This window comes from Lissotriton helveticus, chromosome 3_1 (genome assembly GCF_964261635.1).
Source record: "Lissotriton helveticus chromosome 3_1, aLisHel1.1, whole genome shotgun sequence".
Taxonomy (NCBI): Eukaryota; Metazoa; Chordata; class Amphibia; order Caudata; family Salamandridae; genus Lissotriton; species Lissotriton helveticus.
The window spans coordinates 1,955,260,576-1,955,287,041 of NC_136061.1; the positions used below are offsets into that span (position 1 = coordinate 1,955,260,576).

At 45.8% G+C, this 26,466-nt stretch overlaps 1 protein-coding gene across 1 annotated transcript in view; it reads left to right on the forward strand.

The window, feature by feature from the left end:
• The first annotated feature begins 11,051 nt into the window (after positions 1-11,051).
• The window catches only part of MAP2K5 (mitogen-activated protein kinase kinase 5), a 1,262,070-nt gene continuing 1,246,655 nt past the window's right edge, over positions 11,052-26,466 (forward strand). The window contains exon 1 of the mRNA XM_078683055.1: positions 11,052-11,371. Within this exon, the coding sequence (XP_078539181.1) occupies positions 11,237-11,371 (135 nt within the window). The 5' untranslated portion in view covers positions 11,052-11,236. The remainder of the gene's footprint in view (positions 11,372-26,466) is intronic.

Sequence of the window (26,466 nt, forward strand, 5' to 3'; positions counted from 1 at the left end):
AAGCCATGTCTTCCCTGGACCGGAATCAAGCTTCCCAGGACCGGTTTCTGGCATTACACTCGTCTTCAGCCGGGCTTGCTTGACTCCAGTGGCAAAGTGAGCAAGGGACTCACGTCTGAGCATACCCTGCCAACTTAGGGCGAACAAAGAAAAACCAAAGGTGGTGATGGACGGAGCGTTGACAATACAAACACTCACCCCCAGTCAACTGATCTGGGTTTAATCCATCACCGTTCTTTAGCTCACTCCGCCACCCCAGTTCAGACATGGCCATATGCAATCAGTCTGACCCTGTGCCTCATGGGAACAGTCCAGCCCGAACTGCCAAGCCATGTCTTCCCTGGACCGGAATCAAGCTTCCCAGGACCGGTTTCTGGCATTACAGCCGTCTTCAGCCGGGCTTGCTTGACTCCAGTGGCAAAGTGAGCAAGGGACTCACGTCTGAGCATACCCTGCCAACTTAGGGCGAACAAAGAAAAACCAAAGGTGGTGATGGACGGAGCATTGACAATACAAACACTCGCCCCCAGTCAACTGATCTGGGTTCAATCCATCACCATTCTTTAGCTCACTCCGCCACCCCAGTTCAGACATGGCCATATGCAAATCAGTCTGACCCTGTGCCTCATGGGAACAGTCCAGCCCGAACTGCCAAGCCATGTCTTCCCTGGACCGGAATCAAGCTTCCCAGGACCGGTTTCTGGCATTACAGCCGTCTTCAGCCGGGCTTGCTTGACTCCAGTGGCAAAGTGAGCAAGGGAATCACGTCTGAGCATACCCTGCCAACTTAGGGCGAACAAAGAAAAACCATATAGCCAGTGTCTAACCCAGGGTGGTGTGAAGTGCAAAAAACAATGGATTTAGGCCCAGATCCTTGTACTGGGGTGAATGTATGACATTATTCTACATTCTGTCCATCAACTGTGTTTTTTGAAATTTTCACCCCGAGTGGGCTGGGTATGCTCAGACGTGAGTCCCAGGCTCTCCACACCACTGGAGTCAAGCTATCCAGGCTGATGAAGGCTGATAGCCAGAAACCGGTCCTTGGATGCTTGATTCCGGTCTGGGAAAGACATGGCTTGGTAATTCGGACTGGACTGTTCCCATGAGGCACAGGGTCAGAGCTGATTTGCATATAGCCAGTGTCTAACCCAGGGTGGTGTGGAGTGCAAAAAAACGATGGATTTAGGCCCAGATCCTTGTACTGGGGTGAATGTATGACATTGTTCTACATTCTGTCCATCAACTGTGTTTTTTTTGCAATTTTCACCCCGAGTGGGCTGGGTATGTTCAGACGTGAGTCCCAGGCTCTCCACACCACTGGAGTCAAGCTATCAAGGCTGATGAAGGCTGATAGCCAGAAACCGGTCCTTGGATGCTTGATTCCGGTCTGGGAAAGACATGGCTTGGTAGTTCGGACTGGACTGTTCCCATGAGGCACAGGGTCAGAGCTGATTTGCATATAGCCAGTGTCTAACCCAGGGTGGTGTGGAGTGCAAATAAACGATGGATTTAGGCCCAGATCATTGTACTGGGGTGAATGTATGACATTGTTCTACATTCTGTCCATCAACTGTGTTTTTTGCAATTTTCACCCCGAGTGGGCTGGGTATGCTCAGACGTGAGTCCCAGGCTCTCCACACCACTGGAGTCAAGCTATCCAGGCTGATGAAGGCTGATAGCCAGATACCGGTCCCTGGATGCTTGATTCCGGTCTGGGAAAGACATGGCTTGGTAGTTCGGACTGGACTGTTCCCATGAGGCACAGGGTCAGAGCTGATTTGCATATAGCCAGTGACTAACCCAGGGTGGTGTGGAGTGCAAAAAAATGATGCATTTAGGCCCAGATCCTTGTAGTGGGGTGAATGTATGACATTGTTCTACATTCTGTCCATCAACTGTGTTTTTTGCAGTTCCTCACCCCACAGCGTCAATGCCACCAGCACAGGAAAAAGCTCCAAAAAGGCAATGCCCCTCCCACCATCTTTCCACTGCTCAGGCCACTTCCCCGCACACCACCTGCCTTGCCAGTATATGCCAAAACAATCGCTGCCTGCTGCGTCTGAAAAGATTTGAACATCCCACTGAAAGTCATCATCTCGAACCAATGGTATTCCATCAAAGGAATGCAAAATTGTCCTCCACATGCGCAGGTCCTCCTTCACACCAGCCAACAAGCGGATATGGTGGTGAGGCAGCTGATGTCCTGACATTGCACGACCCAATCTCCTGCAAAAGGTCCTCCCAGCCCTGACTACCCTGCAGGCGAAATTGAGATAGCCCCACAAAACCTGGATGCCCTTCAGTGTTACTTTATGTTTGCCAGCATTTCTTCCAACAGCACCAACATTTTCGCTTTCTTATCAACCGGCAACCGTGCCTGCATTCCTACTGAGTCAATTTCCATGCCTAAGAATGACATGGTCGTACATGGCCCCATTGTTTTTCTGATGCCAAGGGCACACCCAGCTCCCCCATGAGCTCCTGGAACGTGTCTAGTGCTACCTGGCACTCCGTGGAGCCCGGGGAACCCACAAAAAGGAAGTCGTCTAAGTAGTGTGTTACCAGCCTATGACCAGTGTGCTGTGAAAAAAAACACTGCAAAAAGGTGCTGAAACAGTCAAACAAAGCCCAAGACATTGAACAACCCATCGGTAATGACTTATCCACATACCACCGTCCTTCAAACTGGAATCCCAAAAGTCCCCAATCATCCGTATGTACGGAAAGCAAGCGAAATGGAGATGTTATGTCGCATTTCGCCATTTCTGTAGTTGCGCCCTTAGTCACAACCAGTGACATAGCAACGCAACTGGGGAATATGCCACTGAGGCTGCTTCCTCATCAATGAAATCATTTACTGAAAACCCCTCAGGCCACGATAGGTGTTGTATTAGTCTGTACTGACACAATTCTTTTTTGGGAACCGCCCCAATCGGAAACAATCAAATCATCCACTGGCCAGTCATCAAAAAGACCTGCCATCCCTACTTCACGGACTTCTTTGTCCAACTTGTCTTGCACCCTTGCCTTATGTTCAAATGCTGACTTCAACTTTTGTGCCCACCGCCTCTGCTGAGGCCCCTTCTAATTCAAACAAAACCCTTCTTCAAAACCCTCCAACAGCACCTGTTCTGCTTCCAAATCCTCATACTCCCTCAACCCTGACGCCCAAGCTGCTAGTCTAACTGGTGTAGGAGCTTTTGGGCCCATGCCCCTGAGATCCCGTACCTCCCCTACCACCCGGGGATTGTTGTGGTGGCCCAGATGTGCAAGCACCTGTCTGTTGCCACTGCTGGTTCCCTTGCGACCTGACTCCCCAACACCTAACCAAGGGGTGTTTCCTTCCGCACTGAGAGCACTCAGGTCTGAACTTACAATACTCCCCTGTGCACATGCCTTCATTAAACTCCCATCACGCTCCTGATCCTGACTGTGTAGCTATTGTACTCCCCACCCCTCCCCGTTTGGGCTTTCCCTGAAAGGGCTGGAACCTAAAGGTAAACCAATAAGGAAAGAAAGAGTACTCCCAGTTATTTTGAGGTCCAGAGGGGGGAGAGACAAAGCAAGCAAAAGATACAAATACCTCTATGGGGACCTATATTTCTTTTAGCATTGAGTAAACCACCTGCGGTAAATATAGTCTTACCCCCTGCTAATGCACCCATGGTATGTTGCCATAAATCAGCGTCCTGTTCACCCCACCTTGCCTCCAGATCCCAAGCCATACGGGCCCTGAACTCCTCCCATTTTGCGCTCATGCATACCCACTACCCCTAATCTGCGCTTTCCGGATGACACCCGTATATTAAAAAAGAAATAATAATAAAATAGCTACGCAGCGCTCGGGAAGCTCTCCGCAATAGATGCTGGCATATATCCAAAACGCCGCCGTCCAATTTTCAATTGTCAACGGCACCTTAGGCCGCTTGGCCTGCTCATACTCCTCCTTAGACCCTTCTTTGGACCACACCTCCCTGTGAATGTGGCTTCAACATTTCATCGTATTCCCCCTTCCAAATGCGCTCCTTCGTGGCCAACATCAAATGCGCACCCGGGGGCTTCGCCACACCAATGTACGGGAGGTTTTGTTAAACTTTAGCTCTTTACTCTGTAAGGTTCTTTATCTGGCACCTCCGTTCAGTATTCATGCCACTCTCCACTTCAGTGCCTGATGCTACCACCTCACCAGTCCCAACACCTCGGTCTCTAACATATTTACCCGTGTGGAGCTTACCACCCGGCTCCTCCCGTACATCTTCACCCCCTGTCCCTGCCGATACCATTTTTGGTTTGGCCCGTGGAACAACCTTCTCACCTTGCTCTTTAACAGATTAACCTTTATGGAGCTTACCACCCAGCTCCTCCCAAAACGACTTCACCCCCTGTCCCCACCGACACCATTGTTGTTTTGGCCCGGGGACAACATTCTCACCTGGCTCTAACAAGGCTGCCCGACCAGGTGCCGATCTCCATGCCATTCGCTCAACCGGGTCCACCGTCTGAGGAGCCCTCACCCAGGGGCCGCGCTCTCTTCCGGGTCCCAACGCCACTGCCCTCCTGGGCTGCACCGCCTCTGGTGCCTGTAAAACACTAGGAGACACATGAGATGGCAACCCCCTTCCTCATTGTCCCTCCACTCCCCTTCCTCGGGGCTATCATCATAATCCAGTACAATAGATTCCTCTATCTGTAGAGGATCCATCAAAAACCCACACTGCGGGCCTTAGCCGACCCAACTTTGCCTACACCAGCCCTAGCGGCCCTTGAAAATACTCCTGGCAGGGGAGCCAACTGTACCCGACGGTACTCCCCCCTGTGGTGACTGTCTTCAAAGTTCCTGTCCAGTGGCCCTGCTGACCAACGAGTCCTGCTTGACATTGGGGCCAGTGAGGTCGCGCCTGACCTTCGTGTGCTGGCCGCACGGGGCTCCCCCGCCAGTACGGAATGTGCCACGCAAGGCTCCACCCTCCCTTCTCCTCAGTGCAGTGGGGCCGCACTTCGCCCTACCGAGTCTGCTGACCTGCGGCGCTCCCTAACCTGTGAAAACCAAGTTTGGACTGGAGTGATGGGAGCTCACAAAAAACTAACTGGCCTACCATCTCCCATGGCCGAAGGACCACCCTCTGAAAACCGATCACCACCCCGCCCCGTAGCGCCAGAACTCACCGTACTTACCCGGGGGCGGTGGAGGGGGAGGGGTCCCCCTCCGCCTCATCCCCACTCCCCTCAAACATCTCATAAGAACCAGGTGCAAGGTGGGGGCCATGAGCGGCGACTCCCCTCTAACCCACACCAGCCCCAAAAGACCCCAACCCCGCCTCCTCATCACCCCTTGACTGAATTGCGCCCCTTAAAGGGGTCTCACTCTGATGGTACTAAGGTCCCCGTGACCCCCAACCCCAAAGCCCCTAACATCAAATGCGCACCCGGGGGCTTTGCCACACCCATGTACGGGAAGTTTTGTTAAACTTCTTCTGCCCAAGAAGGAAAAAGATCTAAACCCTCCCATGCTTGCACCCCTGCAGCCGGATCCAATTCCACCTCTTGAAAATCCAGAATACCTCCCCTCGCCCACTCCCCCCTCCCGGACCTGCTTATGAGACACCCACAGGGTCTGCAAATTTTCAATCAGGGCGGTTGCATATTCTTCTTCTACTACACAGTCACTCAAGGATTTTAAAAGTTTGGCGGAGTTGATGGAACAATGGGCAGATATTAAGTCCACTCTCGCTATCATGGAACAGCTAAGTAGAAGGCTGCTGGATATTTCTTATGGCTCTTCAAATGGATCAGCTTCCACAGCAGGTTGCACTATACAGGCCAGAAGTTAAGACACTAGAAGGTGGATGCAGCATAATAAGCTCTGCTGATGAAGATTCATTTTTCTGATCCAAAATTATTTTGGGCTTCTCTGGAGGAGATGGTTACAAAATTTGACAAAGGACCAAAATCTCCTACTTCCTGTTAAGCGCCCATGGAAGCGATCTTTTTGTTTTAAAAGGGCATGCGGTCCAGCTTAAAGGGGAAATCAAATCAGGTATTTTGGGGAAGGGACATGGCTGAGCAGTCCCAGCCTCAGATAAATCCCAATCCCAGGTTTCTGATGGTGGTTCTCAGTCACAATCTAAGTCCTGACTATCTCACTGCAAGTAAGTATTTTCTAGTGGGGGAGAGGGGGACATTTCTTATTTTCAGGTAGCCTGAAAAGTGTCAGTATCAGACCAGTGGGTTCTGAAGGTGGCAGAAAAGGGTACAAGATTGTGTTGGACTCTGCCCCCAGAATATGTTTTCCTTACTCCTCTGTCCTCGAATCCTGTAAGCAGAAAGTCACTTTGCATAGGTATACAGGATCTTTTGTCACGGGCAGGCATCATCCTGGTTCCTCAGATCCAGAGAGGACAAGGGGTATTGCGAAGGCTTCAGGGGGCTACAGACCTGTACTGGATCTCAAGTGGGTAACTTTTTTCATCCCTCATGTTCATCCTACCATGTTTGAAGTAGGAGATGTCCTGACTTCCCTAGAACTTACTGGACGCTTACCTTCATGCGCCTATCCATCAGTCTTCCCAAAGGTTCCCCAGGTTCTGTATGCAAGAACCACATTACCGGTTCCAGGTATTGCTATTTGGCATTTCTTCCTCACCAGGGGTGTTTAAAAAAGGGTTGGCACCATTGGTGGGTTTCATTCATAGAAAGGGGGTTCAAGTGTTTTCTTACTTGGATGATTGGCTTATTTATGCTTCTTCTTATTCCAAGACAATTCCCCATGTTCAAGAGGTGTGAAAGACTTTGCAGAACCATGACCTCTTCCTCTGGTTATGTTGCAAAGTTACACCTAGCCCAGCTGTTAAGAGGATAGGTCTTTTGTCTAAGGGGTGTTTAGTGGGGTGCTGGATCTCATACAGAATTCCAGTCATCTTTCATATTTACCATTCCTTTCCTGACATTTAAATTTGTTTGATAAATGGTGTACTGAGAGAACATACATTTGAGTCAGTGTTGATTGATCCTATCAAGGTGATGAATTTCCTGCCTGATGATTTCGCTTTGGGGGTTGTCACCTTCCACTTTGGGGTCCCAGAAGGCAGCTTTCAGAAATCCTTCTCTCGATCACCTGGACCCCTTGGTATCTCGGTCATTGAAAAGATTCTTCTTACAGAGACCCAGAGTAGTTTGTTCATCTCCTTCTTATGACTTGTCTTTGGTTTTATGTGCTCTCCAACTGCCAGATTTTGAGCCCTTAAACATTGTGGAGTTGAAATTTCTGCCACGTTAGGTATTATTTCTGGTGGCAATTTAGTGGGCTAAATGTATTGGAAAGTTGGCGACATTGCTGAAATATGAACCCTTTCTGCAAATTTCCCCAGATTAGATGGTCTTTCAGTTTTACCAGGCTTTTTTGTCCAAAACTCCCTCATTAGATAACAGACAGCCAGAGGTGGCTTTGCATTTTCCCCCCCAGATGAAGGTGGAGGTGGCTTAATATCTTTTAGATGCCAGAAGTCTGTACGAGTCTATCTGCAGCGGACAGAAGGGTTCAGAAAGGTGGATAATCTTTTTATCACCTTTGGACAAGTGGACAGTGGCCGTAAGCGATCCAATTCCACTTTGAGTCGGTGGCTTAAACAGATTTACTGACTTATCAGGTACAAGGCTCAGACTCGACTGACCAAATCCACGGCAGGGCTACTTTGCCTATCTCGACTTCTTGGGCATCATTTAAGGGTGTGTCAATGGAGGCCATCTGTAATGTGGACACTTTGTTCTCTCCCAACACGTTTATGGATCATTATCGCCGGGTTTTGGGAGGGAATCTTTCTCATGAATTTGCATTGCCTGTTTGAATGCGAGCAGGCACTTGTAATATGTGACTTATAACATATGATATGGTGTATTTCAGCATTGGTTATACATTTAAGGTCTGTTTATGAACACAACATTGGTATGATTAAATATCTGTTGTTTGACAATACTACATGAAGCAGATAGGAGCTTTAATGTCTGCTAATCATGTAATTACTGTGGAGCATAAGAATGGAGAGAAGGTAATGGTGAAGTTACCTACCGGTAATCTTCATTATTTCGAGTCAATGTCTTTCTCGCCACAGTCAAGATTCCCATCCCTCTTTCCCCTGACTTGTTTTCGTCTTTATGAGCAATTGTGAGATGTGGCAAGAAACACGAGGAGGAAAGATTGGGGCTTACTTTTGCACATTACCTGAAGGGATGAGGAAGTCATCCATTTTGGGGATGGGTCGAAACAACTAGACTGAATTTTTTTGATTGAAAGGTTCTGGGGAGGAGCTGTTGCTCATCTGTAATTACTGTGGCGAGGAAGACATGAACTCTAAGCAATGAAGATTACCAGTAAGTAACCGGGCATCATGAAGCCACAATTGTTCACTTTTGGTCTTACAAACCAGCTACCCCATCAATCACACTCACTGTATCTTTGACCTGACCTTTCAGCTGGGCTTGCATTACACAAATACACAGCTCTAAAGTTTCCTAGTGCAGCTCATCCCATCCAGGTGTTTAGTTACTTTGGCTTCTGTGAGTCGTAGTCCAGATTTTCAAATGGATAACCAAGAAAATAAGTCCAAGAATGCAAAGCAAATACCTGGCCTGAAAAAGCTACTCATGCAAATACCTGGGAACCGACAGCTCTGCAAATACCACAGACATCTTTGAGGACATTCTAATGCTCTAGACACATAGCTGCCAAGGTTTCAGATTGCTATGTGTGACATTTTCATAATTTCAGTGTAATTATGAGTTACATTTTAACGACTATGAGTGACACTTTACCGCGAGCGAAAATCAAGCAATGAAACATATAGAGAAACATATAAAATATCAGAATTTACACCCATTTGAGCAACAAGAAACTAGTGCGCTAACAGGGGCCCGCCTGCGAAGAGCGCCAGCGAGCTGCTCTGCCAAACCATGCAAACGTAAGCAAATGCTCAATGTGTAGAGATAAGATCCAGAGTGGAAACCAGCATATTCACACCATGGTCCAATGTTGGCAGCTTTGCCCCCATTACACCATCCCTAAAAGAAACAAAGTTATCCTCCAAGCAAACTGATAGCAAACTAGTCATAAACTATACAGGTGGAAACAATCCTTTTAAACATGCGGCAGAGTTAATTTACAAACACGTGTATGTCAAGAAATATAAGAAATACGTGACCCTCTGCAGTGAATCATACTGTGGCTACTCACCATGCCTACTACGTACAAATGATACCAATCACTAGACTCCTCAGTCAATGCACATGAATAGTGATACTAACAATTGTAAAAAGCACAAATGTAGTGATTGCTGCCTAGACTAACAAAATATTAACTATGTCCTTAAACCCGATGATACAGTTCAGACACAAAAAACATGCACCCTGTCATTGAAAACAAATGATTCGCCATTTGCTGTTGTATAAGATGAGCAACAGCATTTCACTGCATGTGACACTGATGTCCTCCTACTCGAAAATGCACCACATTCCTGTTACATGATGACTTACGTATTCCTCTCTCCTTCAGAACCCCTTAAAGCACATCTCTTGGAATTCCACCACAATCCACTGTGTTTGTTCTGTTGTTCTTTTTCAGCCCCCAGGTTGAGGCAGTGCAACTCTTTCTCAGTGACGACGTCGACCGGCCCTCTCACAGCTGTTGCATAATCATGCAGCACACTCCCTTACTAAGTGGCCTCAAGTCGGCTGGCCTGGGCTGCTCTGACGGTAATTCGCTGGCGGCTTAGGAGACCAATAATTCAGCTCCTGGGCCTGCCGTGCTCCAGCGTGGGTAGCTCTGCAGGGCAGGACAGGGTCTGAGGAGGTACAAACAGCAATGTATGGTGAGCCAGCGGCCGACCATGATGCCCGGACCCCTGGCCAGGCCCGCAAACAAGTGAGGCTGAGGAAGCAGGCAAACCTCTCGCACCAGAGTCTTTACAAATTGTATAACTCATTGCGCCCTTTGGTAGCAGGACGTCACGCCACGTGCTCCTACGTCGCTACGGCAAGTCTAAGATTTGTGTCCCTCAGCCCCATGGCGCCACGGAAATAAAAAGAGATACATTATAGCAGAACTACTGGCTCAGACTGCCGCTGTGAGGCTGAGCCTGCTCAGCTGCTGAGAGCGCCCAAAGCCTGTGGGAGAAGCCAGTGCAGGCACTCAATGGCACTGCCAGCTGCCACATAAAGCTGTTTGTAGCGCGATTTTTGTGCCAGCAGAAAGTACTGCATTATGCGTGACAATGCATTTCAGTGCGGTGATGCGCACCACCACTGCGAAATGCGTTAGTGTCACGTGATACTTGGCAGGACTGTAGACATCCCTCCAAATGGCTGGCGCAGTGACAGTGTCTCCGGAGTTCCCCCACAAAAAATGATAATTCTTATGTATAATGCAACCTCGAATAACTTATTTGGGGACTTAAACCGCTCCTTAATTAAAATTACAACCCAATGGTGCATTATTTCTGTTTGCTTGGGGAAGAAGAAGTAGATCGTTTAAATCATTACAAGTTTGTAATGATTTAAACCATCGTATCCTTCTTTCCCAAACTTCCTTCCTAGCCCCCAAAAATCCAAGACTCTTCGTGGAGGGTAAATGGCAGATATAGGTATCTCCATATTTTTCAATACCAATAATAGTGCTTTATAAGATCATATCATACATTTGTGACCAGCAGGACCTCCTCCTCGTCGAACCATACATCCCTTTACAAAGACGGCTGTTATACCGTAACACTGCAGCACAGAAGCAACGCCGCGATCTATACCAAGATGGCGCTACCACCGACACAATGATGTAAGACCGATGATATCGGCTTCCATAGGAAAGGAACCCACTGTAACATTTGCAAGAATGTTCTCTGCCAATCAGCGAATGATGATACGTTTATCTAATATACTGTTTACCATCGTCTTGTGTTTTTCATTTCATAGAGCATTTTTCGTTGGGCAATTTAGGTTCCCATACAAAGATGGCGCATTCGTTAGGTCTTGGTAAAGTTTCTTAACTGCACCAAGATGGCGTCGGTCCTTTCCTATTTTGGTCCCCTTCCTCGTTCTATACTATGATGCTACATTATATGGTTCCGGGAAATAAAGGTTCCTTCCCACATTCCTGTCACTGTGCCCGTATTCCGGATCTGTGAGCTGGGCTCCCCTTCCTCGCCCTGGTGCTGCCGGGGCCCGGCCACCCCTCCCCGGGCCAGCTCCCATGCTGCTGATGCTCGGCAGCCTGTCTGCGGATATGGATAAGCAGCTGCTGGTCATCAGGATTAGAGTCCCAGATGGGGGCGCCGTGGACTGGACAGTGCATTCTGCAACCCAGCTGCTCTTTAGGGACGTGCTGGTAAGTCTGAGTCAAAAGGTTAACAAAAGCAACAACCAGTTCCACCACTTCAATTCTGACAACAGTGGAGCTTAGTGCTCTCACCTGTCTCTTCTGCGACCCATCAGACAGTCTCTTGATATTTGACCCCGCCTCCTTCCCGGCTGGTTCACTTGTATTGAATCAACAGTCCAGCACTGCCCGCCAGCCATCTCACTGGCTAAGTTTCTAATGAACCTTCACATAAGGATCGCAACTGTCTTTCACCATGCACACAATGTATTACCACCTCACAGGCTTCTTTTATACTATGACCATTCAGACAAACCTCATATCCCCCCCACTGAAAAATACAAACAACCTGTGCCCCTCAAAGTTAAGGTGACTACTTCTCTCCATGTCATCATGGGCACCCTTTCCATGTTTGAGCTTTAGTGTACTAACGCACCTCATAGCAATTATCTTGGGTAACTTGACTTGAAGTAGGGTATGTGCTCTCCTTACTAGTGACCTCTCACGTAGTACACCTCTTACAAGCTAACTTTTACCTCTGATCCCACGTACAGGTTCACTTAACGGCACTGCGTGAGTCCCTTCTAAATGATTATTGCTAATTATTCTCTGTGTAAAAACTTAGACGTTCCCTGTCAAAACATAAGCATTTGTGGTTTCAATCCAAAACACCAAAATGCAGAAATTCGCTGTTTACTCTTAGCTACGGAATCATCTCTGTAGCTATATTGACTTCACACGCCTTCAACAAATGGCTGTTGGATACTGGTCATGCCTTGTCCCCAGGGCATAGCGATACAAAAGGGGATGATGGACGGAACGTTTGAGCAAATCAAACACTCACCCCCAGTCAACTGATCTGGGTTTAATCCATCACCATTCTTTAGCCCACTCAGCCACCCCATTTCAGACATGGCTATATGCAAATCAGTCTGACCCTGTGCCTCATGGGAACAGTCCAGCCCGAACTGCCAAACCATGTCTTCCATGGACCGGAAACAAGCATCCTGGGACCGGTTTCGGATTCATAATCCTCATCAGCCAGGCTATCTTGAATCCAGTGGCCAAGTGAGCAAGGGACTCACGTCTGAGCATACCCTGCCACACTTAGGGCGAACAAAGCGATACAAAAGGGGATGATGGACGGAACGTTTGAGCAAATCAAACACTCACCCCCAGTCAACTGATCTGGGTTTAATCCATCACCGTTCTTTAGCCCACTCAGCCACCCCATTTCAGACATGGCTATATGCAAATCAGTCTGACCCTGTGCCTCATGGGAACAGTCCAGCCCGAACTGCCAAGCCATGTCTTCCATGGACCGGAAACAAGCATCCTGGGACCGGTTTCGGATTCATAATCCTCATCAGCCAGGCTATCTTGAATCCAGTGGCCAAGTGAGCAAGGGACTCACGTCTGAGCATACCCTGCCACACTTAGGGCGAACAAAGCGATACAAAAGGGGATGATGGACGGAACGTTTGAGCAAATCAAACACTCACCCCCAGTCAACTGATCTGGGTTTAATCCATCACCATTCTTTAGCCCACTCAGCCACCCCATTTCAGACATGTCTATATGCAAATCAGTCTGAACCTGTGCCTCATGGGAACAGTCCAGCCCGAACTGCCAAGCCATGTCTTCCGTGGACCGGAAACAAGCATCCTGGGACCGGTTTCGAATTCATAATCCTCATCAGCCAGGCTATCTTGAATCCAGTGGCCAAGTGAGCAAGGGACTCACGTCTGAGCATACCCTGCCACACTTAGGGCGAACAAAGCGATACAAAAGGGGATGATGGACGGAACGTTTGAGCAAATCAAACACTCACCCCCAGTCAACTGATCTGGGTTTAATCCATCACCATTCTTTAGCCCACTCAGCCACCCCATTTCAGACATGGCTGTATGCAAATCAGTTTGACCCTGTGCCTCATGGGAACAGTCCAGCCCGAACTGCCAAGCCATGTCTTCCATGGACCGTAAACAAGCATCCTGGGACCGGTTTCGGATTCATAATCCTCATCAGCCAGCCTATTTTGAATCCAGTGGCCAAGTGAGCAAGGGACTCACGTCTGAGCATACCCTGCCACACTTAGGGCGAACAAAGCGATACAAAAGGAGATGATGGACGGAACGTTTGAGCAAATCAAACACTCACCCCCAGTCAACTGATCTGGGTTTAATCCATAACCATTCTTTAGCCCACTCAGCCACCCCATTTCAGACATGGCTATATGCAAATCAGTCTGACCCTGTGCCTGTCCCCAGGGCATGGCCTTCCTTTCGGATATTCCCTGTGGCTGGTAATCACAGGACATGCTTACAGGCCATGCCCAATTGGCAGAATTAGGACAATGCCTGTTTTGCAATGCTAATATTGTTGTGAAAATACATCATCAACACCGGGTAAAGCTTTAGTTAAGAGTTATTGCAGTTAGTTACTTACATTGCATATGAAATACAGAAATCCTGAGAAATTCCCAGAAATTCCCACAAAAAGCGACATTATGGTTATGGGCCAAACTTAAAAGCTTATCAGTTAGTGAGTTATACAACCTCAAGCACCACTCCCAGGTGCACTTTAACATTCTCTCTTTGGCAACATATGACGATGCACGGTGCACCCTGTGTGACCTATACACTTTTAGCAGCAGGGACATAGCATGGCTACTGACCTGTGCCATGTGCCTTAATACCCTGTATGTAGTGAGCACAGGCCTTGTCAAAGGCTCAACTCTGTGTAACTGTAAGTTGATGGCACACGAATAGAAGAGAGCTGTCTTTGTAACTCAAGTGGCAAGACTATGGATCATGCCCTGTATTCCATCAATTCCTGTATGTATGACCACACCTTGGTTGTCCAACATATCAGCATTTCATTTTCCCTTTCAAATAGACGGGACAGGATACAATACAGGGGTGTAGGCATTTAGAGGTGGAGGGACATAGGGGACAAGGGTGGGTAGACGAGGGGGACAAAGGACATTAAAATGTAAAGAGAGACAGCGATAAATATTTTTATTCTGTGCGTTAAAAGCATGGAGACTGAAGAACAACTGTAGTTTAAACAGAGGTTGCTGACTTAAATTAAGCATATTTTTTTTTCTCACGAATCCAGGCAAGCAGTGCCCATTGCACGAAAAGTGCTTCACCATCCATCCCACCCTTATCCTTATGTGCTGCTGTAGCATGGGCTGCTGCAGCCTCCATTACCTAGTTTTTTGTTAGCTGATGTGTGAGCAGGGCTACAGTACTTCACAGGTCATTTAAAGGCCTTTTAAAACTAGAGGAAGCTTTGTTTTTTTAATTGCTTCTTGTCCCCCCGGTGGTCCTGCTCTACCTTCTGCCCACGTGCCAGGTGTCATTTAAATACGTGTTGGGTACAGATAATCAAGGATTAGTGGTTCAATTAGCTTTTTTATCCCCATTGACAAATACACTGCAGTGGTACCCCGTTACACTCTAAACTGCTACAAAGGATAGCAAGTTTCTTCTAAAATGTAAATGAGTGAGACAGTTATATTGTAGTAACATTGAGCGTTTCTAAACCTGGTGAATCCCAAGGAGCTGTTAACTAAATATTTATGACCCTAGAATATAACCGTTAATGATGTTTGTTATATATTTTCTTAGCACCGTGAAACTATTCATAACACAATGCACTATTTGATCAGAATGTTTAATGAAAAAATGTATATTCTATCATCAGGTTATATAAACGATTTAATTTAATGGCCAAAACCTCTATGTCCATTCGCTCTTCTTATTCCAGTTAATTGTTGCATGTAGCAAAGTGTATTGATGTTGCTGTATGCCCTGTTGTGCTATGAAGTGCGTGTGGCATTTTACTTCCATGGAAGCTGCTTTCTGGGCGATTGGGTAAACTCCTGAACCTTTTAACTGCTTGAATCACTGGGCTTGCACCTCTAATGGATGGTACTCTTCATCTCATACCCAAATCCTCAAAACATGCAACAAGACACTCGCACACTTCTATCCATCCATATATTAGAATCAGTCGAGAGCAACCCGTCTCTCAATTCTTTCACTTCATATTCATGCATTAGAGCAGCAACACAATATGGTAAGAGGGGAACACTGATCATCACATGTAACATACATGCAACCTTTGGGCATTAAACTGATACTAATGAGGTAAGACCTTTGCACAGACAGTATTAAGATTAGTAAAAATGTCAAACTAATGAAGTGATACCATCACAAAATACGCTAGTTTGTGCAGCATAATTTGCTTTTTATTGTTGCATAATTTAGTAAATGATTACACATAATATGGTTTTCTCTATCACATAATCCCAGTGGCCCGCACCATGGCAGTAACTGCATGTAAAATATAATTGCAGATTCCCTAAATGAAAAATAAATACAAGATAAAGGAATCTGTTGGGAAATGTATTGTCCTTAGAGTAAAACTCAGTTGGTATGTTTACTTCAGATATCTGTGTATGTAACCGGTTGGTGAACTGGGAACTAGTGAGTTGTATGTTTATAGACCTATGAGATCCCAGCCTGGGAATGAAAGCACTGTGAATATGGAGGCCAATTAAAAAAAATATTACAGGCTGTCTCCGTATAAGTTGGACTGAAAGAAAATGTGCAGAAAGACTCTTAGGAAAATGTACTAACTTTTTCCACCAGTTTTTTGTCACAAAAAGGTGACATAGACCCAGGATGATGTGCTGGAATTTACTTTCCAGCACAAATCCAGATTTGTGTTGGAAAGTTGTCTACCACGGCTAATTAGAGCGACACACTTCTTTACGCAAAGGTACGTTCTATGGGTTGTATATAGTCATTAGTATACAACGGCATATTATACACGCACACTGCATCTAGTTTTGGCGAGCATCTCACATACTAGGCTTCATGTTTCTGTTTGTTTTACATCATGTTTTTCACATTTGTAAAGTATGTATCTCCAATACACACACCCTGCATCTTGTTTTGGGAGCTTTTCATACACCAGACTTATTGCAGCTCATGTTTGTCTGCATCTTCAGAATTTCTGTTTATGAGCGCTCTACTCTCATGTCATCCATCTGAACTAATTCTTTCCACAGATTAGACGGCAGACGTATAACGTTTTTTTAATAGTGTTTTATATTTCGGCTTGCATTGAGTGCATACAGTGTCTAAGTCTCCACCTTTCAGCCAAAGGAGAGCAAGTAATAGACTTCAACTGGCTATGGTAGCACCCTCATCCACCATTCTGTGTAATGCTAAAGCCAATGGCAGCAAAGTTTTATGTTGAGAATATGATTGCCCATGAGCACATAGTTTGTCAACAGGGAGACTGAGAATAATTATCATTTTCCTGGTTCCATATTGCCCAATGAACTGCTGTTATGGTGGGGTAGTTTCTAATAAAAATGCTAATGGAATATCCTCATGGAAAAATGTCACTGTTGGGAATCCTGTGCAGATTTTAATGCAATGCTTATTACAACATACGTTTATTAAAATTGGAAAAAATCGGATTTGATTTTACTAACACACATAGGGCCAAATCTAGTGGCTGAGCAATGCTTTCTGCTAGCCCCCTCAAATTGCCAACTGATGGTCCAACCAAGGGTGTCTTTTTATTAGCAATGTTCTAAGCACCTTCATTTTTTGAAAAATAGCTTGTGGAGCATCTTCTAGAGGACTGGGGTAGTACGTGATCACGGAATGATGGATACTGTTTTAATTATTGTTGTCCCATTGCCTAAGATACTCTTAAATTCCAATCAATTCAATTAGCCTTTCTACAACTAACTCTCCCAGGGCAGTAACAGTGGGTAGCCAAGGTTTAGTAGAGGTAACAGAGGTATGGCAACTTCATTACAGCATAATACATTGATCATACCAAATAAAATGCAAGTGTGATTACAGCTTTATCTTTCAAAAAGACTGAGGGCTTATTATTATAATATTTTTAGTCCTCATTTGCCATTAATGTACCCAGAGCCATTTATGATTCTCTGTGGGCCACCATTTGCATGGCACCGACATGAGGGCTCTGTATCTAGATGGATGCACTTTACACAGAACCTCTCTTTCTTATATTCAGTCTGCTCTGTTCCTCTCTCTGGGTGACCCACAGAACAGGCAAGAGGGGTAAAGTATCCTGATGTAAAGGCATAATCATTGGACTGTATTACCCCACATATTACAGGTATTGAGCCAATCCACACACGGCAGCCAGAAATCTTTTTTCTTTTTCCATGCAGCCCAACTAGCTTCATTGTGTATTTAATGGAAGGTACCCAATCTAAAATTATCGGTGGTGTGTTTTTAATCCAGCATTTGCAAATTTCTCTCTGCGCAAGTAAGATTAGGTAAAGCTATAACTTGTTTTGCTCTAGAGATAATAATTCATAATTTGGAAAAACCCCAAAGAATATCAGGATTATGCTCACCTGAATATCAAAACTGAACGTGACTTCCTTACCTCTAGTTACAGAAACCCAAAAGTGATGTAACATTGGGCAACTTAAAAACATGTGCTCGTCGTCTGCTTTTTCCTGTTGACATTTCGGACAACATGGGATCGAGCCTTTCACAAATTTGGAGAGTTTTAAGGGAGACCAGTAAACCCTGTGGAGACAAAAGATGTGGTTTCTCCTTGAGTTTGCAGCTTGAACTATGGAGTATAAAAGGTTATAGGATACTTGCCATATTTCTTCCGTGCTGGATCCTGGCAAGCACTCCCCCCCCCAACAGCTCCAATTGAAGATTGAAGCTGCCATCTGCCAGATGTACCAAAAGCCAATATATATCTGCCACCTCTTTCTTTTTCTCGGTTTTCTTCCTCAGAGTCGTCTCCAGTTCATTAGGGAGACCAACAGTTATGCCAACCGCCTGACTCCAGCTTTTTATTTGTAGGTACTTAAATTTGGAGATTTCATTGTCAGTAATGCTTTTCAAGTTTTCCCATGACAGCAATGAGCCCTCTGGAACAAGTTCTGCCCGATATAGTATTCCAGCTGTTTTGAGCAGGGTTACCAATGAATCCTTAGTCCACTCAGGCGAGCCTAGGGCATCCCAGCATAGCGCTATAATAGCTGATTTTCAATAGCTTTCTGATCTTAAACCATATAGCGGCTAGCCCATTTAAGGATTTTAATCATTCTCTTTTCGAAAATCTCGATCTCCAAATTTATATATAAAGGCTTGGTCTCCTCCTTTTAAATCTAACAACATCTCTTTAAACATCCTCCCAATGTCCGAGCTGTCCGGTTCGCTCATGAACATCTTCCCTGCCTTCATAAGAAATGACCATGCATAAGGCACTAAATCCGGCAAGCACAATCCTCCCTTATTTTTCTTTCTGCAAAGTTTTTTCCAGGAAATTCTTGTGCCTTTAGAGGCCCATATGTAACTATTTATTTTTGCCTGGAGTTTTTTCAACCCCTCTTCTTTTTGGTAGGATCATCGTTTTTACTAAATTGACTCTGCTGATTAGTGTCAGGGGTAGATACGCCCAACTTATTAGGGAATTGCAGATTTCTTTACTGACCTTGTGGAGATTGGTGTCTGTGATGCTCTCAATATTTTGCGTGACCATGATGCCCAAGTATCTTAGCTCTCTTATTATTGCACGTATGTTCGAATTCAAGTTCCAGGCCATGCACTCCGTCTTTGACTCGTTGATCTCATATCCGGATACCTGGCCAAACTGTTGTGCCTCGTTATATATGATAGGGATAGCTGTGTCTAGGTCTGATGTATACACCATCATGTTGTCAGCATATAGAGGCACCTGTTTCCCCAGCTTTTATATTTAAAGGGGGATATTCCTGCATGTCTTCTAATCTTCTCGGCTAGGGCCTCTATATATAAGTTAAAGAGCAATGGTGATAACGGACACCCCAGACTTGATCCCCTCCGGGCTTCAACTGGCAAAGACAGGTTCCGGTTCACTAAAATTCTGGCCATAGGGGTTTGATAGATTGAGCGGACTGTCCTACAAAACTTTTCCACCAGGTTGCACCGTCTCAATATGTACATTAGATAGACCCAATTAACTCGATCGAACGCCATCATGGCATACAACGTTATAATGGCCAGGGGTAGTTTATGAAATGTCGCTAGATCTATTGCTCCGATCAGATTGTATGTAAGATCTCGGATCCCCCTCCCCTGGGCACAACCTTTCTGATCCTCCTGCAGTAAGCCACCTGTGACTCCATTCAACTTCTCTGCAAAAATCTTGGCAAAGAATTTATAGTCCAGATTAAGCAGAGAGATTGGTCTGTATGAGTCACATTGACCGGCTGGTTTCGATGATTTAAGGATCAGAGCTTCGTTCCAGGAATGCAGCATCTTCCTGCCTTTCTCAAAGATATGAGAAATTAGCTTTTTCATTGACAGGGATGAGGACCCCTATCAGAGATTTATACAGTTCAGCCGGTAAACGGTCCGGTCCCGGCGCTTTACTAGTTTTTCCTGTCACTAATACTTTCTTGATCTCGCTTGGAGTTATCGGCCTGTTAAGATTATTGGATTTCTCCTCACTGATTTGATTTGGAGCATCTTGGTTTAACCAGGACTTTATTGCCTCGTCTTGGGGAGTTAGGTCCTCTCTGTAAACATTTTCAAAGTGCTTCTGAAAATCCTCTAGTAAATTCCCAGTGGTATCACATTTTACTTCTTTAATGGTTCCTTTGGCTAGTTCCTGTTTGGTCGTCCAAGCTAAAAGCTTCCCACTGCCTTCCCCATATTCAAAGATAGCAAGCTTGCTAGCCTGCCACCTCTTTCTCTACCTTACGTCTATCACCCCTGCCAATTCTAGTCTGAGAGATTGTAAATCTGCCTGCATGTCTCTGACCGGTGGATTTTGCTCTCTCTTCTGAATTTTACCCTCTGTCTCCTGTACCTCAGCTCTGTACTTTTTCTGTCTGGCTATTTGGATTGACGATATACATCCCCTCCTTAAGGCTTTATAAGTATCCCACACAATTTCTATTGGGGCTCTGTCCAGATTGGGAAGAAGTTTTCTGTCTCTATAGTTAGGTTCTCCATCACGTCTTCCTCTAACAGGATGGCACGGTTTAAAGTCCACCTCCGGTTAGCCAGATTGGAAGGGATTTTTAGAGCTAGAGTTATTGCTGAGTGAACAGAAAGGTGACCCCCAAGATGTTTTATATCTTTCACCCAACTCTTTAAATCAAGACCAACTAGAAACAAATCTAATCTAGTCCTGTGGCCATATTTTGTATTGGGAAAAGCATACCCTCTCCTAGTTCCCATTCTGTCTCTCCATATATCCAGCCATCCTAACTACTTCATGGCATTTTTTAGGGTGGATCTCATTTTACAATTCTGAGATGCTCTGCTCCTTAATGACCTATCCATGACTAGATCCAGGACCACATTAAATCACCTGCCAAGATTAAAGGGTCAGTAACTCAGAGAGTAGACCTCTAAGGGGGGATGGGTCATCCAAGTTAGGGCCATAGTATCCTGCTACTGTAAATGTATGTGCATGGCATTTGATCACAGCTATAGCCCATCTCCCCATCTTGTCTACCTTGCTGCTTTCTAATAAAATAGCAGGGTTTCTTTTGATTACTATAGCAATCCCCTTTGTTGTTAATTGTTGCGTCGTACAAATTATATCTTGAACCCATCTCCTGGCTTTGCATAATTTCTTCATGTCCCGCTCTGTTAAGTGTGTCTCCTGGAGGATGAGAACTTGTTCCAGAGTATCTCTCAGATATTGAAAGGTCCTCTCCATCATATATTTTGCCCTTAGCCCATTTAAATTCCATGACAGAACCCTCAGCGGAGGTACTTGGTCACCCAAAGGTTGTGCCACGTCTCTGTTGGCGGGAGACAAATTTCTCATGGGGCGAATTGGACATTTTTTTTATTTTCTCCCACTGCTCCACACCCAGTGCCCTCCACCCTCCCACACTCCCTCGTGACCCCCCCTGGACAACCCCCTCTCTTCCTCTTTATGACCCTACCCTGGCCTCCAAGGCTCCCTCTGGGATCAAAAACCCTAGAACTTGAAATTACATCAAATCCTTATGTGTCCCTTAGTCTGATCTGTAATATCGAGGAGAGATAATACTGTTTGGCTACGGCTCCGCTGCTCTGCCCTGAAATATATTGGAGTAAATTTTCAGCCTCTTCTACTAGCCTGAAGACCTGCATCTTGTTATTATACATTACTTTTAATGTAGCAGGAAATATGAGTTGTGCGGTGGCGCCCAATTGACTAAGTGGGTCTAAAAACTTTTCCAACTCCCACTGTTTGTATGCTGTAATTGATGAAACATTTAGCAAATTCAGCTTAAGTGCTCTATTTAAAACTTCATCTTTCAGGTTGTAGGTTAGAAAGTGGACTAAGATCTTCCTGGGTCTGGTTTTAATTGGATTTAGCCTGAATGGGTCCCTATGTACCCTCTGGATGTCGGCAAAGAGAGCTCGCTCTGAGCAATCAATTTGTGTGGATTTTTAAATCAAATTAACCACAAACTCCTTAAGATTACTCCTCTCAGTTCTATCAGGGACTTTGAGCAAGCGAATATTATTCCTCCTCTGGGAGTTTTCCAGGGATTCCAGCTTTTCTTGAACACCTATTTCTCATTCTCTTATCATGCTGATCTCCCTAGCGGTTTCCTCCGATTGTGAAGCTAGCTCAGCCGCAGTAGATTCCAAAGCTGTAGTTCTTACTGCTAAAGAGTCCAGCTTATCTTCCATTTTCTCACAAAATAACTCGATTACTGCTTAATTTTTTTCTGACACCTTAAATCTGTTTCTAACCTCTTCTGTCAATGTTTGTAGAAGATCTGAAACTGATAAGGGAGTGGTACTGTCAAGGAGATCCTCTCTCTGTGCTGTCTCGTGCGCATTGTCATTTTCCATTGCTTGGCTCTCTCTTAAAGATGCCTCCTGGTTAGTCTGGGAAACTCTACCTCCATTTCTTTCGTCTGCCATCATTAACTCTCTTGCCCCCTCTCCTTCTGGCTCCCTTACAAGTAGTTGAAACCTGTTTGGCTTTAATACGCATTCTGGGAATTCAGGTGGCTTCTCGGCTCAGGTCTTGTTGTTGGTAAACATGCAATCTATCAGGTTTAATATTAAGGTTTAATATTAAGGTGCTGGGTGCGACTTTAAAGTAGTTCCTCAATGAGGGGGTACGTTTGGGGTTGTGTTGTTTTTGTGGGGGGGATTTTCGTTTTCTTGGCTTTCCTATTTTTAGGAATAATCCCCTCCCCTTCTGAGCTCTTACTTTGAACAGATTCTGTTTTGGCTATTTATACTGCTTTTATACTGCTTTTACCAGCCTGCACCTCCCCTCTTCGACTGCAGACCTGGTTAACCAAGGGATCCGCGCTTGGGTTAAATAAATTAAATGTGTTAGTATTTGCTCTCTGCAGAGCGTATCTTTTTTGCCCCCCAGTGCCTATAGCTGGACACCTGCCACGGGGTTCAGCTTCCAGGCCTCCCTTAGGCTAATGATTGTCGATTGAGTGCGTGTCTGGTAACGCTGAATTTACTGTGTGGTCCAGCTCCAGTCCCATCCCAGTACAAACAACGTCCTTCTCCGCTGCTGCGTTCATTTCCCGGGGACCTCCACACAATTCTCAGGCAGCAAGCCTACCGCTTGTGCTGCCCCTGCCGCCCTGGAGGGGGAACCTGTCAGCCGCTCTCCGTCCGCGGCTCACGTGAGTCCCCTGCGACTCCTGGAACCCATGCCCCCCCCTGGGACCTCCACTCAGCGGCCGCTGCCGCTCTAGATGTAGCCAACCCCGCCACCTCCACGGCGATGTCAAGCAGACACAAACCTCCAGTGAGCCGCAAACCTCCTGTCTCTTGTCCCGGCGTCTCGGTGCCAGGTGTAAGTTTCTCTCCTTTCCTTCCCTTCTTTCGCCAAATTTAACTCATAGAGACACGGACTACAACCAGATATAGAAGCTCAAGTAGAGTACAGTAATGTAGAACAACATACTCCATAGCTTGCCCAAGTTTCCACTTTGACCCAAGACATCTTGGTCCTGACCCCTGAAGCCTCCGTGACCGGCTACTCGATGGCCGTCATGTTCTTCCCCCAGCCACCAAGACTGAGGGCTTATTGTAGAGAAGGGTGTTAAGGACTGTAACCGCAAAAATAGGCCCACAGACACACACGACACCTTTGCTCAACACAAAGAAAACTGACTCTTTGCTACCATCAGATCACTTAACTATTATCAAGTTTGTTTATGTAGTCTTCAGGGAAGGAACAGGCAGACATACTGTGAAAAATATTTTCAACAGAGAAAGCTTTCTTTACATGGGTTCAGAAGTCACAACCGATTCTAGCATCTTCCTCCAGGCTGGGAGATGCTTCTTTGGCCTCTGACAACTGAAAACTTGGTTAAGGTCAACTATTTCCCAGAAAAGACTGAATCATGTCACCATGTGCAACACACACAAAGAGATGACGGAGACAGTTGAGATACAGACAATAGCAAAATAATTTGTCCTCCACTTTGAACGCCACAAGAAAATATTTGTTTTTTTAAACTAAAGTTGAGGATTTTATTATAACTGCCTTCAGCAAGAACAAATTAATTTTTGTTTAGTCTATTTGCATTTTGAGGTTTTGGAAGGTCACTAAGATTTTATTTATTCGTCCTTTTTAGGTCTCGCTCTCGAGACCTATTGTCACCGAGATGCCTCTCAAGGGAGACAGACCGGTGCACGAGCTGCTCAGACAGACCGGTGCACGAGCCGCTCAGGGTCTGTGCACGCGCTTACGCAGGCCCGCCGAAGGCACGCACACACACAGAGACAGAAGCGCAAACAGACGCACACACACACACACACACACATACACACACGTCGCCCCCCCACGCACGCACACACACACACACACACATACACCCCCCCCTTTACCCGCCGCCGTCTGTGCATGGAATGACCCACATCTTCCTCTCCTGCCTCGATATCTTGCTCTACCTTCTTCGCCGGCGGCTGTCCCAGGGCCGGTCCTCGGCATGGGCGGTATGGGCAGCTGCTCAGGGGCCCCGCCGCAGGCCCCGCAGAGTAGACTGCAGATCAGTGGGCCCGGCCCGACATGAAATCCGGAACGCGCTGCAAGTTAGTGGGACTAGTGCACCGTCACAGTGCACGCACCCCCGCCGTGCGCGCGGCAGGCGTTTAGTGATGTGGATCCCAGGGCCGTCAATCTGGTAGCGCTACCAATGACGGCCCTGAACATCATTTTGGCCAGCCCCCACTCAGCAGTGACGCAGCACGCCCGCCGCACGCGCTCCCTGACCTACAGTCTCTACTCTCTTCGGCCAGGAGCAGGGTGGAGTCGGTTCGGGCGCGTTGGTGTAACGTCTTAGATGAAGGTAAGACTACTGTAAGTTTACTGTCTGGTTCTGCGTAGGGTTCCACACTGACAGTAATCACATCAAGTATTCCAAAGGGTGCGTCACAAAGACTTAGAAGTGTACGCACGGATTATTTTACTTGAATAGGGCAAACCCTTTCTAATGAATTCCTCATGCTTTGGAAGGGTTCAGAGTGTTTGATGTATGCAACGCTGCGCTCCTTCAAATATCCTCCCTCCCCCACGACTTTGTGTTTGACAAACTAATTGTTCCAAAACATGTGCAGAGTTAGATTTTCTGATATTCGGAAAATGCACGTTTATATCTTTATAGAACATTTTCTTCTGAAATCGCACAATTTACATATGTGATCCTCATAACAAAGTTTAGCTTTGATTGTTGGGGTGTCTTTCCCAGGTGGGTTGCATAGTGGCCGCTATAGTACTGCGAGACACGCTTATGTGTTCAAACTCTTGGTTTAGGTTACTTGTGTCTATTTCTGATGTCAGTAGGGTCAAAGATCATGTGCCATCGCTTCATGTTTTCTGATTGGTCATGTGACTTCACTTTCTGTGATGATGTTATAGGTCAAAGACATGTGATGTCACTGCAGATACCCCTGCTATTTTGTTGAATTGACATCCATGCCAATAGCTGAATTATCTAAAGTCCTCCTTTGTAGGTCTTCAATTGGTGACAATCTGGAATATTTTACCACTTTACGCTCAAATTAAGGTGGAGCTAAAGATTACCGTGCTGACTCAGTCCCTTAAGGTTGACATTAACACTTTTCACTTACAATACATATAGGATGCATCATAGACACCTACAGGATTAGGAGTCGCAAAACATTTACAAGAATCACTTCCCAGACGTATGAGGCTGAAGTTTATTCACCTGAGATTCAATCTAAATTCATTAGCATTTTTTAGGCTTTGCTGAAGCAGTTTTCAATCAAGCAAAGCTCAAAGCTGATTATACAGGCACAAGAAAGAGCCTCTTGCACATATTCTATGTTCCTGTCTAGTATTGCTTGCTGGCTAAGGCCTGCGCTCCCCAATGCAGGATTAATGGGCTATCGAGAAGCAGCTGCATATTGCTAAAGTTGGTGTTGCCTTATGCAGATTTGGAAGGCTATTAAATACTTGGATGTTATTTTAAGCCTTTGGTGAATAATCGGTCCTACTATTTCTATGTATCTTGTAAATGATTGCTGCTTTTAACCATTTTTTTTATCCAAAGTGTCTGCTACCAGTTCACAAATTGGCTAAGGTCTTAAAAGATTTACCTGTAATCAATGGTGTAGCAAAACGTGAAGGGAGGGGGGGGTCCTGCAAAATCTGCTGAAGGGGCCCCTCACATCATAGGGGCAGAGGGGGCCCCCTCCAGTATGGGTACGCCTGGGTGCCTCCCAGCGCCCCAGGGGTTGGGGGGCCTTTGTTATGCCCCTTCATGTAATAACTTTTGTATTTGTGCATAAAATTAATGTGCTATATATCTGATGAATTTGCATGTACTTCGTTAGGATCTGTTTATTTACTTTCAACAAAACTTTTATAGTGTTACAATATTGCTCTGACATAGGTTCAGAAGCATGTGACTAAGATGATTAAAGCTTCATACCAAAGGCCCTGATTCAGAGTTCTTCGAAATCAAGGTGCTGTTTATCACACCTCATAAATAATTATACCCCAGGGTATGTTACTTATCGGATGCAATGAACAGAGCAGATTTTGAGTTTTTAGAGACTAAAATGAGAATTTTAGTG